This window comes from Galeopterus variegatus, unplaced genomic scaffold (assembly GCF_000696425.1).
Source record: "Galeopterus variegatus unplaced genomic scaffold, G_variegatus-3.0.2 Scaffold1608, whole genome shotgun sequence".
Taxonomy (NCBI): Eukaryota; Metazoa; Chordata; class Mammalia; order Dermoptera; family Cynocephalidae; genus Galeopterus; species Galeopterus variegatus.
This window is the reverse complement of record NW_007727719.1, coordinates 132,030-145,687: the sequence shown is the minus strand read 5'-3', so window position 1 is coordinate 145,687 and position 13,658 is coordinate 132,030. Positions and strand designations below refer to the sequence as shown.

Here is a 13,658-nt window from a genome sequence, read left to right as displayed (position 1 = left end):
CCTTTTTTTTTTTTTTTTTTTTTAGGGGAGGTGGTAGGTGGTGATGGAAGACTAAGAGGAGAACATGGCAGATTGTTTAGCCCATAGCCACTTAGGGCCCCATTGAACCAGATACTCAGGAGTTTGCAGGAGAAAACTGGCCCCATCCTGGGGCAGTCTTGGCTCAGAAGATAAAGAAAGAATGTCCAAGGCATCTCCAGCTTCTGAGTTAGGTCAGTTGGGTCTAGGATTGTCTAGAATGTAGACCATAATACCAGGGAGGGTCCTCCTGTGCAAACAGGGATGCATAAGGGCCAAGGCATGTTACCTGAGCTCTAGGGAAATTAGGCACTGTGAATGGAGACACTCCAACCCTCTGACTCTTCTCCTAGTTCCCATCTTTGTCACATAGTAAGGATGGAAGCTCAGACATCAGCTCCATCACCCTGACATAAAGTATCCTCTCTCTAGAACTCTATTGTTCAATATGGTAGTCACATGTGACCATTTAAATTTAAGCTCATTAAAGTTGCAAATTCAGTTCCACATTTCATGTGCTCAATAGCTCTGTTGAGGGACTCCCAGTCTTCTACCCACATCCACCATTGGGCTATCGCCTACCTTACTCGACAGTGGGAGAGCATTTCTATCATTACACAAAGCTCCCCTGGGCCTGTTTCATAAGGGCCCTAATCCCATTCACAAGGGCTCCACCCTCATTACCTAATAACCTTTCAAAGACCCCACCTCTTAGTACTATTGAATTGGGGATTAAGTTTCAACATTAGAATTGTGGGGACACAGATATTCAGACCACAGAACTACTCAAATTATGGTTGATGTGTGGGCAGCATCTCTCTCTCTCTCAAGAACTTACTGGAAATGCAGAATCTCAGTCTCATCCCAGACCTACTGAGGCAGAACCTTCATTTGAACAAGAACCTCAGTGATACGTGTGTACAATAAAGTTTGAGATCACTGGTCTAGACCACACACCCTTCATCTACTGGGACCAACAGTTGATGAAGGACTGGGAACTTTGAGAATCAAAAATGCCCACTAACTGCCTCCCTTTGTTCTGCATCCCTGCTCAGTTTGGATCTTCTTCCTAATTTCTTAGTTCCCAACCCAGTAACAAATCTGTCTTTGAAGGGTCAGATCAACAGTTCCGTTGCCTTGAGCTGGGCAGCCCCTGAAGGCCCAGACCTTTGGGACTACATCTACTAGGTCCAGGGAACTGGAGAAGGTGACAAAAATGAGATCTGAAACACAACACACCAGCATCACAGCTGGTGGACTTGAACCTGGGACCTTGTACCAATTCTCTGTGTGGGCAGAAAAGAATAGAGTACTTGGTTCCAGGTGGAACATCAGCATATCCACAGGCGGGATGCCTCAATGTCCACTCCCTGTTTTGATGAGAGTTTAAGAACTGGCAAAGATGGCACCTCCTCTGGGCTCTGGGTCTTTCATTCATAGTCTCCTCAGTCTCATTGAGCCAGGACCTCCCTCCCTGGGTCCACAGGAGAGATGTGGCCACACCTGGGGACTGGCTCTGCCCTGAAGAAGAGAACCTGTCCAGACATCTCATGCCACTGAGCATGAAGCTGCAGGAGACCAGGTCATTCTAGGTCCCATTACTAGTAAGCGTTTCTTAACAAGCTGGGCTGCACAGGGACAGGGCATATCACTGTGTATGGGGACAGGGGGATATGGAAGTCCTGGGAGCCTATACAACTTCATGGACTCATCGGTGATAACAGAACAATCATTGAGGCCAACGGTGAGACACAGACCAGTTCTAGAACCAGCCCTATTGGAATAGGGGAAGGAAAAAATTGGAGGGACTTTGGGAGCTTCTTAGGAGATGAACAGTGTGCTCAGTGACCCTGTCCAGTCTTTCTGGAGCTTGAGCTTATAGGTCCTGTTCCTATGAGATGTTGTTTCTCAGCAACTGGTGCTTTCCAAACTATGGAGAGTCTGTCTTTTCCATCTTTGGGAAATGAGCTCTTTGGGGTCAGGGAGAGCCCCTGACTGTCCAGCACCCGCTTTCAGGAATGAACAAAGTCACCAGCTGGACAGTAGTCAACAGCTGGTCCCAGTGAATTGGATGAACCAAGAGAACCCCACCTCTCAGCCTGCACATGGTGGGTCCCAAGTGAGAGAAAAACCAAAATTACCAGAAATTAGGTTCACTGTTGATAGAACCTGAAACTCTTTAACCTTTGACCACTTATGCTAAGAAGACTAAGGTTGTCAGTTCCCTCTAGAAACCTGGTGTGTCTAAAAGTGAAAAAGTATCTGTCCTGCTCGTGGGAGAGGCAATAAAGAAAGGTCAGACTTTGAGGTCCATGAGAAGTGATGGACTGCAACCCCATCAGGCCACGGGGTTACGATTTCATAAGTTGCAGTGATATAGAGAGTCCAGGGACTCACTGGAGCTGTAGTTTCAGTGAACCTATTTGCGTCCATTTGGGGAGAACTGAAAGGTGACTGGTGGGACCCAGAGCTGTAGCCAGGGGACAGAAAAGGCCCAGGAGATCCTAGTCCTCACTGGCTTGGGTTTCTAGGCTCTTCTCTGTGGTTCACTTTCATTAGTAACTAGAGCCATTGATATAGATAACTGGGGCATCTCAGATTTGCTGGTGGCAGGGGGTGGGGAGAGGGAGGGGAAGGAGCAGGCTCAGATAAGAGGGTCCTTCAGGATACCCCCTTAGGCTTTGCTCCTGTCTTCTCAGCTCCCAATGAGGTCACGGATCTGCAGAACATAACTCAGACCAACAACTCAGTCACCCTTCAGTGGAAGGCCCCTGAAGACACCCACTCTCAGCTTTACATATACCGGGTCCAGTGGACCAGTGGGGGATACCTCCAGAGGGAGCAAGACCCCCAAGCAGATTGTGCTAACCAGACTGGCATGACCAATGAAACCACGTACGAAGTGAAGGCCCTCGAACCCGGGACTCTGTACAACTGCAGCGTGTGGGCAGAGAGGAATGATGTAGCCAGTTCCACACAGAGTCTCTGTGCATCCACAGGTGAGATGCCCTACCCTTCCTTTACCTGGCTTAGATCAGACCGTGAGGGCCAGGGGAGGTGAATGGACTACAAATCCCATCAGGCTATGGGGTCAAGACTTCATAAGTCACAGTGATACACAGAGTCCAAAAACTCATGGGAGTTGTAGTTTGAAGGGACATGTTTATGTCCATATGGGGAGAACAGAAAATGAAGTAAGATGAGTTATTCTGGTTTGGGGGAGGAAGGGATGGGCTAGTTCCCAGAGAGATGGCATGACTATTGGTGGGAATGGGTGGGAGTGGAAAGCCACCTTGAATGACTCCTGTCAACTCTTCTTGTTCCGTTCACCCAGACCCAAACCCAGTCACCATCACCTCCTGCATCAGCACCTCGGGGGGCTATGGGATCATGCTGAACTGGTCCTGCCCCTCAGGGGGCTACGAGGCATTTGAGATGGAGGTGGGTGAGCAGTGGAGCTCGCAGGACAGAGCTTCATGTTGGAAGGGTGTGTCCGTGTTGGGTCTCAGGCCGGCTAAGTCCTACTCAGCCACTGTCACGACTGTCTGGGATGGAAAGAAGGCCCCTTCTGCCTCTGTGATCTGCCACACCGAGAGTGCAGGTGAGTAGAGCCCCACCAGGCCTGAGAGTTAGACTGCATGGGGCCCTGTTGTGAGGGTTTTTTTTGTTTGTTTATTTGCCATTTTTTCCCCGTTTTCTTTAAAACAGCTTTATTGAGATGTAATTCACATAATATGCAATTCAACCACTTAAAGGTACAATTCAGTGACTTTTAGTATATGTACAACCTTTTTGTAACCATCAGCCACTAGTAATTTTAGAACATTTTCATTACCCCAGAAAGAAAACTCGCTCCTCTTTACCATCTCACCTCCTGCTTCCCCCATTCCGCATCTCCCAGCCCTAGGAAATCTCTAACCTACTTTTTGTCTCTACAGATTTGCCTATCCTGAACATTTTGTAAAAAATGCAATCACACATTATGCAGTCCTTTGTGACTGGCCCCTTTCACTGAGCATAATGGCTTTAAGGTTCACCCACGTGGTAGCATGGATCAGTACTTTATTCCTTTTTATTGTGAAATAATATTCCATTGCATGTATATACCTCACTTTACTTATCCATTTATCAGTTGGGTTGTTTCTACTTTTTGGCTATGATGAGTGATGCTTCTGTGCACATTTGTGTACAGATTTTTGTGTGAACATACGTCTTCATTTCTCTTGGGTGTATGCCCAGGAGTAGAATTGATAGGTCATAAGTTAAGTCTCTTTAGCTGCTGAATTTTTTTCCAACATGGCTGCACCATTTTACATTTATCAATGTGTCTTTTGAAGACATTTGGATTTCATACTTTGGAAAGTTCTGACCATTTACCATAACTGTGGCCATAGTCCTCACTTCACCCCATCAATTGCTTCCTAGGAATTGGGGCATTTTATAAGATTGGGTCTTCAATATGGAGAGAGACTGGAGGCTGATGCAGTGATGCTGCTTCAAACTAGGCTTCATTAGATTCCATTGCCTGGTAGTGTCTCTCTCTTAGCAACAAGGGTCCCTGAGAGGACAAATATTCTAGTCCAATTATCTGGGACTAAATCCATGAAGGAAATGAGTTTCCCCTATAGACTATAAGACCCTACTAGAGCCTGTTGAACAAGCAGGCTCCCCTAATGACCAAGACTATTGAAGAGCTGCAGCTGGGGGCCTCCATGGTTGATGGAAGTGGGCCCTGGGCTTGTTTCTACCCTAAGGCCAGTCATCTAAGAACAGATCCTGGGAGAACTGTGCCCATCAGAGACTGGGACCAACCAAGGTCTAAGACACCACCAGACCTCAGTAGGGCCCAGTGCTTGGGAGCCAATCCCCTAGCAAACAGAACCTCTGAAAAACGAAGCCTCAATTCTGGGGAGAACTGAAACCGTCAGTGCTTGGGAGTGGTTTCTTGACCAGCAAAGTGTTGCCTCAATCATGGCACTATTGACATTTTGGGCTAGATCGTTCTCTATCATGGGGGGCTGTCTTGCACAGTGTAAAATGCTGAGCAGCATCTCTGGCCTCCACTGCCAATAGCTTCCCCACCCCCAAGTTGTGACAACCAAAAATGTCTCCAGACACTGCCCAGTGTCCCACTGGGGGCAAAACAACAACAACAACAATAACAAAACCCTCTTGTTGAGAACCACTAGTCTACGCCAAGGAAGGGGAATGTCACCCTTATTTTAATTTATTTTGTTTATTTAATCAAAATTGATTATAAATATTTTTGGGGTTCATTGAGATATGTTGATCAAATCAATATTACTAGCATATATATTGTTACAAATCATAATTATTCTTTATGCCCCTTGTCTAATTTCTTCCCATCCCCCTCTCCCTCCCCTCTCCCCTCTAATTACCCTACATTTCTTCTTTCCTTCTGAAAGAATAATGGTTACTCTGTTGATTTGCTGTCCAAATGATCTGTCCAGTGCTGAGAGGTGTAATCAGGTCCCCCAATATTATCATAGATAATAGATGCTTCTTCTGTCACTCTGGAATCAGCTTTGTGGAGAGACACATCCCCTTCTTTTCTTTATCTCTGCTGGGACTCTCCTTGTGTCAATGCACTGCAATGGTTGGTGGACCATCTGCTGGGTGGTTGCAGCATCTAGCTGCTTTCGTGGCAGCCATGGTTATTGTGGTGGTTGGGGTGGGCCACCCACATGGAGGTGATATTTTTGGCATCCTCCTTGGTGCTGGCAGTGTGCCTGGTTGTGGGGTGTGTCTGGTCCCCTTCTCCATGCCCTGGGTTACCGGGCAGGCCCCAAGGTGCTGGTGTTTTGTGCTTGGATGTGGGAGTGGGGTCCGGTCCCTGGCTCCAAGCCTCCGGTGCCCAGGAGCTGTGCCTGGTGCTGGTGGTGTGCCTGGGCCGGGACTAATTTTTTGTCTTTTGTTTACTTCTTTTTTTTTTTTTTTTATCTTTTTTACGTGTCCGGCAACGGATCGCAACCCTCAGTGTTGCCCCCGTACCGGACTGGGACGGGCAACGGGATCGCAACCCTCGGCGCTGCCCCCGCGCCTCGCTCAGCCAGTGAGCGGGAACCGGTCTGTATGTGGGATCCGAACCCTCGGGCGGGAGTGCCGCCACGCTTCCCAAGCGGCGCACTATCCAGTGCGCCACCGGGCCGGCCCGTCTTTTGTTTACTTCTAAAACAGGGGAACTTCCTGTGGGGACCAGTACTTGAGCTGTGTGGTTGAGCTAAATTGCTGCTTTGCTGCTGTTTCTCTAGGGAGGGCTTTTTGTGCCCTCAGGGTTTAATGGTTGACCTTATAGGTACTTCCAGCCCTCCAGAGACCTAGCGCACCTGGGTTGTGTAGAAACTCTGATCTGGGCCTGAGTCTTTTCTTCAAACTGCACCCCATGCAATTCTGCATTCCTGACCAGTCTCCTCTGAATAGTCCTACGCTGATTGGGGGGTGGGTCAGCTGTCCTTGCTGTGTCCCAGTGTTCTCCCGGTGGACCCATCTCCCCCACTGCCCATGCTCCAAACACTTTACATGGGATGGGCCCTGTGCTGGTCCCTTGCAATGACTCACTGGCCTCTGAACGGCTCCCCTTTTTCAGCTGTTCTGGCTCCTCGCTCCTGCGTGGGTCCACAGGAACCCTACTAGTGGTCTTGCTGTCCTGGGGGCCACCAAAGCCCTCTTCTCCCCTGCCGCCTCCAAATAATTCCATCTGAAGGGCACAGCTGCAGATTCTGCCGGCTCCTGCTCCAGGCACTCAGCAGCTCCAGCCTTGAAGTGGCCACAGCCCAAAATGCTCAGAGCAGTTTTTTCTTTCTCTCATGGTGGTTTCTCCCACCTTCATGAATTCCATAGGTCTCTCCTCCTCTTTCCCTGAGCTCCAGCAGCCCCAGCTTGGCTGATGTTACATTTTTATAGTTGTAAATTGGTTGATTTGTGGGAGAGAGTGATGCTGGGAACTGTCTATTCTGCCATCTTTGGAAAGTCACTCTTTAGCAACCATTTCACCTGAGAAAATGATGTATTTTGACTAGGCTTCTGGGGAAATGACAGAGGAAAAAGAAAGATTGGGTGAGAGATGACACTTTTTCCAGAATGTTTTTCCTTTCCCTTCTCTGCTTTAGCATCTACTTTGTGGGCTCTCTAATCTCAGTGCTGGGTGAGAATGGAGATAGGAGATCAGTTGACAAGATCTGAGATCTAACATAGAGTATCCCAATGCCTCCTCTCACCAGGGGTCATTGCTGGAGCCATTGTGGGCACCCTCCTGTTTCTCATCCTGGTGTGCCTGCTGATTTTCTTCCTGAAGAGGAGGTGAGACTCAGCATGGCACTCACCACCTGGAGGATGGGGGCTGGGATAAGGAAGGTGGAAAACTCCTAGTTCCATCCTCACTCCTGAGACTTTCATCCCAATGTCTTTTTCCCAGGAATAAGAAGAACCAGGAGAAAGTAGGACCCAGGGATCTGGTCTTCAGGTGAGCAGAAAGTTTTGAGGGAGCGTTCAAAGAAGAATCACTTTCAGGTCAGGTAAAGGAGTGTTTGCTGGTCACTGGATAGGTCAGAGAGCTGGATAAATGAATTCACTCACAATAGTCTCTTTCCAAATGATTCACCCAACTTTACTTTTTTATTTTTTAATTATATTTTGAGGCTGGCTGGTATCGGGATCCAAACCCTTGACCTTGGTGTTATAACACCATGCTCTAACCAACTGAGCTAACCAGCCAGCCCCGCCCACAATAGTCTCTCAAGGGACTAATGTCCTCTGCAACAGGGACCACAACCTTTTCATTGTGACTCACTCCCTAAGCAGACTGGGCCAGTGATTAATTAATTAATTAATTTTATTATATATACATGTGGAGTACAACGTTGATTTTCAATAATTGTGTAGAATATGTGGTGGTTAGATCAGTGTAGGTAGCTTATTCATCATTACAATATGCAATCATTCTTTGTGTCCATTGACCAATTTCTCATTAGCTCCCCTCCCTTTCCCCTTACTTCCCCTTTCCACCCCTAGTTTTCTAAAAGTTCGACATATTACTGTGACTGTTGTTTCTTTCTTTCTTTCCATCTGTCTCTCTTTATTGTTCATTCGTTTATTTATGGATTCAGCTCCTAGTTATGAGTGAGAACATGTGGTATTTCTCTTTCTGTACCTGGGTTGTTTCACTTAGAATAATTTTCTCCAGGCTCATCCACATTGCTGCAAATGGTAGAATTTCATTCTTTTTATGGTTGAGTAATATTCCATTGTGTATATATACCATAATTTCCTTATCCAGTCATCCATCGATGGACATTTAGATTGGTTCCATATCCTGGCTATTGTAAATAGAGCTGCAATAAACATGGGAGTGCAGGTATTCCTTCTACCTGAAGTTTTCCAATCCTCTGGATATATCCCCAGTAGTGGGATTGCTGCATCATATGGAAGTTCTACCTGTAGTTGTTTAAAGAACCTCCGTACTGTTCTCCATAATGGCTGTACTAATTTACAGTCCCACCAGCAGTGCAGGAGGGTTCCTCTTTCTCCACATCCTCACCAGCATTTGTTATTTTGGGCCAGTGATTTTGGAATTAGTTTCCATTTCAACTCCAGAACATTCATTTATTCACTCAACAAATGTTAACTGAGCGCTGAATATGTATCAGGCACTCTTCTAGGTGTTGAGGAAATGGTAAATTAAAGATTCCTGCCCTCTTGGAACTTACATTCTAGCCCAAGAAGACACTAATTAAGAAGATAATAAAGATTATGTTGTGTATTTGGACACAAGTAAAGCAAGAGGAGAGGATAGGAAAGATAGAAGGATATTTTATTTATTTGGGCAGCTAGCCAGTACAGGGAACTGAACCCTTGACCTTGGTGTTATCAGCACCATGCTCTCCCAAGTGAGCTAACCAGCCAGCCCCCAGAACATTTTAGAGAGGGTGTTAAATTTAGAGGAAATTTAGGATAGGGTCTCCAGAAAAAGTCTTGCTAAGAATATGACTAAGAGGAAGTCATTTAAGTACAGATCTGAAGAGGGCCAGAAAGGCACAGTCGGGGGTGCTGAATGCTGCTGAGTGGTCAAGCAGGGTATGGACTGAGAGGTGACCTTTGGAATCAGAAATAGGGAGGCCCACGATGACTTTGGAAAAAGATGCTCCCCACAGTACTGGTGATGGTGATGTGGTGAAAGGAAGGGGAGAAAACTGCTCTGCATGAGAAGTTTGAGTATGAAGGGGTGTTTTAATGAGTTTTATTATTATTTAGATGTGGTGAGGCCAACAGATCAGAGATGACTGCCATTGAAAAGAGAGTTTATTATACTCACAGATCCCAAGAGAGGGAGTACCTGTCCTGCCATGAGGGGTCACATGGGGAAGGAAGCACGGGGTCAGTCAGGAGGTAGAGGGAGAGGGAGGAACTGTGGGCAGGAGACTTTATTATGTTTTCCATGGGAGGAAATGGGCAAGGCAGGGTAAATGGGCTTAGGATTGGATAGTTCGAATAATTTCATGAGCTCTGGGGCATAGGAGCTGTTCCTGGTTGTCTGGTACCTGGCTGTGGGGTGATGAGGGCAGGTGGATAGTGGCCAGGAGTGTCAAAGCCCAATGAGGGGGATAGTTGGGGATGTGGATTTAATCATCTGCTCAAAAAGAGGAACTGACCGGGCTCGAGCCACGACCTCAACACTGGGTCAAGACAGCATTTATAAAACTATAGCATAAGGGGAGGAGGGAGAAAGAGCTCGACCTACCTGAAGTCAAGGAATTTTTTTTTTAACGTAGAGGAGAGATTAGCATGCTTATAAGCTAAAAAGAAAGAGAAGAGGATATAGATACAGAAGAGGGAAGAAATGATGGCTGGAGGGCCCTGAGAAGGTGGGAAGGATTTGGATTCAGAGCCCAGGAGAAAGGGAGTAGCCCTAAATGTGAGAAGAAATACCTTTTCCTTTAAAAAAAATTTTTTTTTAATTAAAAAAAATTGTGGTAAAATACATATAACATAAGTTACCATTATAACCATTTTTAAGTATATAGTCCAGTGGCGTTAAGTACAGTTGCATCGTTGTGCAACCATCACCACCACCTATCTCCAGAACTCTTTTCATCTTGCAAAACTGAAATTCTGTACTCATTAAACAAGAATTCCCCATTCCCTCCTTCCTCCAATCCCTGGCAAACACCATTCTACTTTCTGTCTCTATGAATTTGACTACTTATATGAGTGGAATCGTATGGTAGTTGTCTTTTTGGCTTTTTCACTTAGCAAAATGTCCTCAAGTTTCATCCGTGTTCTAGCATGTTTCAGTATCTTATTCCTTTTCAAGGCTGAGTTATATTCCACTGTATGGATATACCACATTTTGTTTATCTGTTCATAAATTGATGGACACCAGGTTGCTTCCACCTTTGGGCTATTATGAATAATGTTGCAATGAACATGGGTGTACAAATACCTCTTCAAGTTTTTGCTTTCATTTATTTTGGGTGTATACCCAGAAGTTGCATGCTGAATCAAAAACACATTTTCTTTTATCCCAAGAGGACAGGATTAAAGGATGTTAAATTATTTTCTTCCCTCCTTTCCTTTCCCTGACCCACAGCTTGCCAGGGGACATCCTGGCCCAAGACTTTGCTGAGCATGTCAGGAAAAATGAGAAGGACAGCAATTGTGGTTTTGCAGAGGAGTACCAGGTGGGGTGAGAACGGAGGGGGCTGAGCTCAGCCTCTTGTGCCCTAAACCACATCCTAGACCTTCCTGCACCCTTTGGGATTAAGCAAAAGCAGTCACGCATAGTTTTTTCAGTTATATAGAAATTCTCAGGCATGGTTATCTTTTCAACTCATTGATATCTTATAATGATGACAAGTAGCTGGGTCAATCCTAAAGTAACTCCCTCAACTCCCACTGAGAAGGTCTATTTTCCCCTGACATCTGCTCTCCTGTCTGCCTGAAGAAGTCTCTGTCCCCCCCGCCCCCACTGCCAATCCTTTCAAATGCTCCCCAGGGCAGGTGGCACAAGTATATTCTATTTTTGTGGGTGTTATGGAATCCCAGGGTGCAAAGGATAAATGGGGTGACACTGAAGAAGGCAGGGGGAGCTCCAGGGGTATTCTTGGGGGGAGATAGAGAAAATCCAACACCGCGAAACCCCCCTCTGCCTCCATCTCCAGAAATTGGCCCTGGAGGGCCATGGCCAGTCTCAGATGGTGGCGTCAGCTCCAGAAAACAGTGCCAAGAACCGCTACAGAAATGTGCTCCCCTGTGAGTCTTAGGCTTCTGCTGCCTTTGTCCCCCACCCCAATGTAGTCAATACCCCATCCCTGGTCCCCTTCTCTTATCTCCAATGAGAGACAAAGCTCCTCCTCTCGGTGGGTCCTCTTGAGAGTCCTCCTGGACACTTTCCCAGCTGAGGTCCTTCTGCCCCTCTCAGTCTCTACATAGCTCCCAGTGTCTGTCTGACTCTTGGCATGATTTCTGTCTCTGGGTCTCGGTGTTGTCTCTGTGTCTCTCCGGGTTTCTCTGGATCTCTCACCACTCTCTCTGTGTGGCTAATGCTGGCCTCTTCTCCTAGATGACTGGTCACGGGTGCCCCTGAAGCCCCTCCCTGGGGAACCAGGCTCTGACTACATCAACGCCAGTTTCATGCCTGTAAGGTTGTGGTTGGGACCAGAAGGATGCACAACAAGCTTGGAGGGGTAAAGGCCAGAGGGGATCATTTGATGACCCCCCTGACTTGCCTGCCATCCTCAACCAGGGTCTTTGGAACTCCCAGGAGTTTATTGCAGCCCAGGGTCCCCTGCCACAGACCATTGGTGATTTCTGGCGCTTGGTGTGGGAACAGCAGAGCCATACCCTGGTCATGCTGACCAACTGTGTGGAGTCTGGCCGGGTGAGAAGAGACCTCAGTCCTGCGTGCTGACCCCTGAGCTCCAACCCACAACCCTTCCCCAGACACTGATCCAATGTAGACCCCAATCCAGACCTCACCAATTCCTCCAATATGTCCCCAACCATCTTCAAAATTGAACCCTCTGCCACCACTCCCAGACTGTCCACATAGGAAACTGATCCCACTGGCCTTGTGAAGTGGGGTCTTCCTGACTCGTGTGATTCTACACCTGGATGCCCGTAGTCTTGCCTCATTTCCAAGCAGCCCTGAATAGAAAAGCCACAATGCAGAGGGGCCTCCCGTTCTCTGATGCTCCTCCACCTCTGTCTTCTCCCAGGTGAAGTGTGAGCATTATTGGCCTTTGGACGCTCAGCCCTGCACCCATCGTCACCTACAGGTGACCCTGATGGATGAGAAGGTGATGGAGAACTGGACAGTCCGTGATCTGCAGCTCCTCCATGTAAGTCCCTCCAACCCCGTCCTGGCCCTCAACTCCTCCTTCATGAAATTCCAAGCAGCCCTTCCCACACTCACTCCCAGAAGTTTCCATGAAGTGTAACCTTCCACTCACTCCCCAAGCGACCACAGTGTGCCCCAGGGAATACTCTGTCTGTTGTAGAAACCATCTGTTCAGGCTCTCCCCATGACTTCGGAGCCTACGAGCTCTGTCTCTCCCAACCCCCACTCCTTCCAGATGGAGGAGCAGAAGACTCTATTCGTGCGCCAATTCCACTACCTGGCCTGGCCAGACCATGGTGTCCCCCACTCCCCAGACCCCTTGCTCGCTTTCTGGAAGATGCTTCGGCAGTGGCTGGACCAGACCATGGAGGGAGGCCCACCCATTGTGCATTGTAGGTGAGGACCAGCCAGGAACCCTCTCCTTTGGGGAGAACCACCCCCTTGGGACTGAGAAAATGTGGTAAAAGGGCTGGCCAGTTATCTCACTTGGTTAGAACATGGTGTTGGAATTCCCATACAGGCCAGCTGCCCCCCCCCTCCCAAAAAAAAAGGAAAGGAAGAAAGAAAGAAAATGGTGCTTGATGGGTCCCCAGGCACCTATAGAGGAGATAGAAGGAGGAAGTGGTAGAGGTGGATGTTGAAGATAAAGGGGGGCTGTGAAACAGATTAAGAGAAGAAAGATAAAGATGAAAAGATGGGAAAGAAAGATGAAAAAGTAAAGGAAGAGAAGATATAGACAAGGAAAAGGAGAAGGGAAAAGGGGTAATGGAGCAGAAGAAAGCAGCCAAAGATCTTGAGAAACATTTGAAACACCTTCTTGAGCTCACGTGCTAGGCTTCACCCCACGAACTGCTTTCCTGACATTTGTGCTGAAGCCCCCATGGATTAGATTTTACCTGCATGTAAATACTAGGAGGATGAGGAGAGGAACTTGCTCTGGGGTGACAGCTTTTGAAATTCGGGCTCTGGTTTCAATGATAGTTGACATTTATGTGACATTTACAGCCACTGTTTTGCTGATCCTCAGCAGGACTTCATGACAAAGGGGTTTCCTCCATATTTTAGAGCTGAGCTGCACTAAGGAAACTCAGTCAGAAGGCATAAGTCACTGAGTTCGAGGCCAGTAGTAACTGGCTGAGCTGGGATTCATTTCCGCCTGATGCCCATGGTGGGACTTTTAACCATTCTGCTGTACTGTGTACTAAGACTAGCCCTGTACCCAAATAGTACCCTCTGGAGGTGTCCTCATTGTCATTTTATCCGCCCCCCCCCCCCCCCCCCCCCC

At 47.4% G+C, this 13,658-nt stretch overlaps 1 protein-coding gene across 1 annotated transcript in view; it reads left to right on the top strand.

The window, feature by feature from the left end:
• The window catches only part of PTPRH (protein tyrosine phosphatase, receptor type, H), a 17,606-nt gene that overhangs the window by 2,477 nt on the left and 1,471 nt on the right, over positions 1 to 13,658 (top strand). The window contains 12 exon segments of the mRNA XM_008577962.1: positions 1,100 to 1,253; positions 1,255 to 1,364; positions 2,718 to 3,017; positions 3,353 to 3,619; positions 7,260 to 7,338; positions 7,454 to 7,501; positions 10,625 to 10,715; positions 11,196 to 11,286; positions 11,597 to 11,673; positions 11,780 to 11,914; positions 12,252 to 12,374; positions 12,609 to 12,769. Coding sequence (XP_008576184.1) covers positions 1,100 to 1,253; positions 1,255 to 1,364; positions 2,718 to 3,017; positions 3,353 to 3,619; positions 7,260 to 7,338; positions 7,454 to 7,501; positions 10,625 to 10,715; positions 11,196 to 11,286; positions 11,597 to 11,673; positions 11,780 to 11,914; positions 12,252 to 12,374; positions 12,609 to 12,769 — 1,636 coding nt within the window.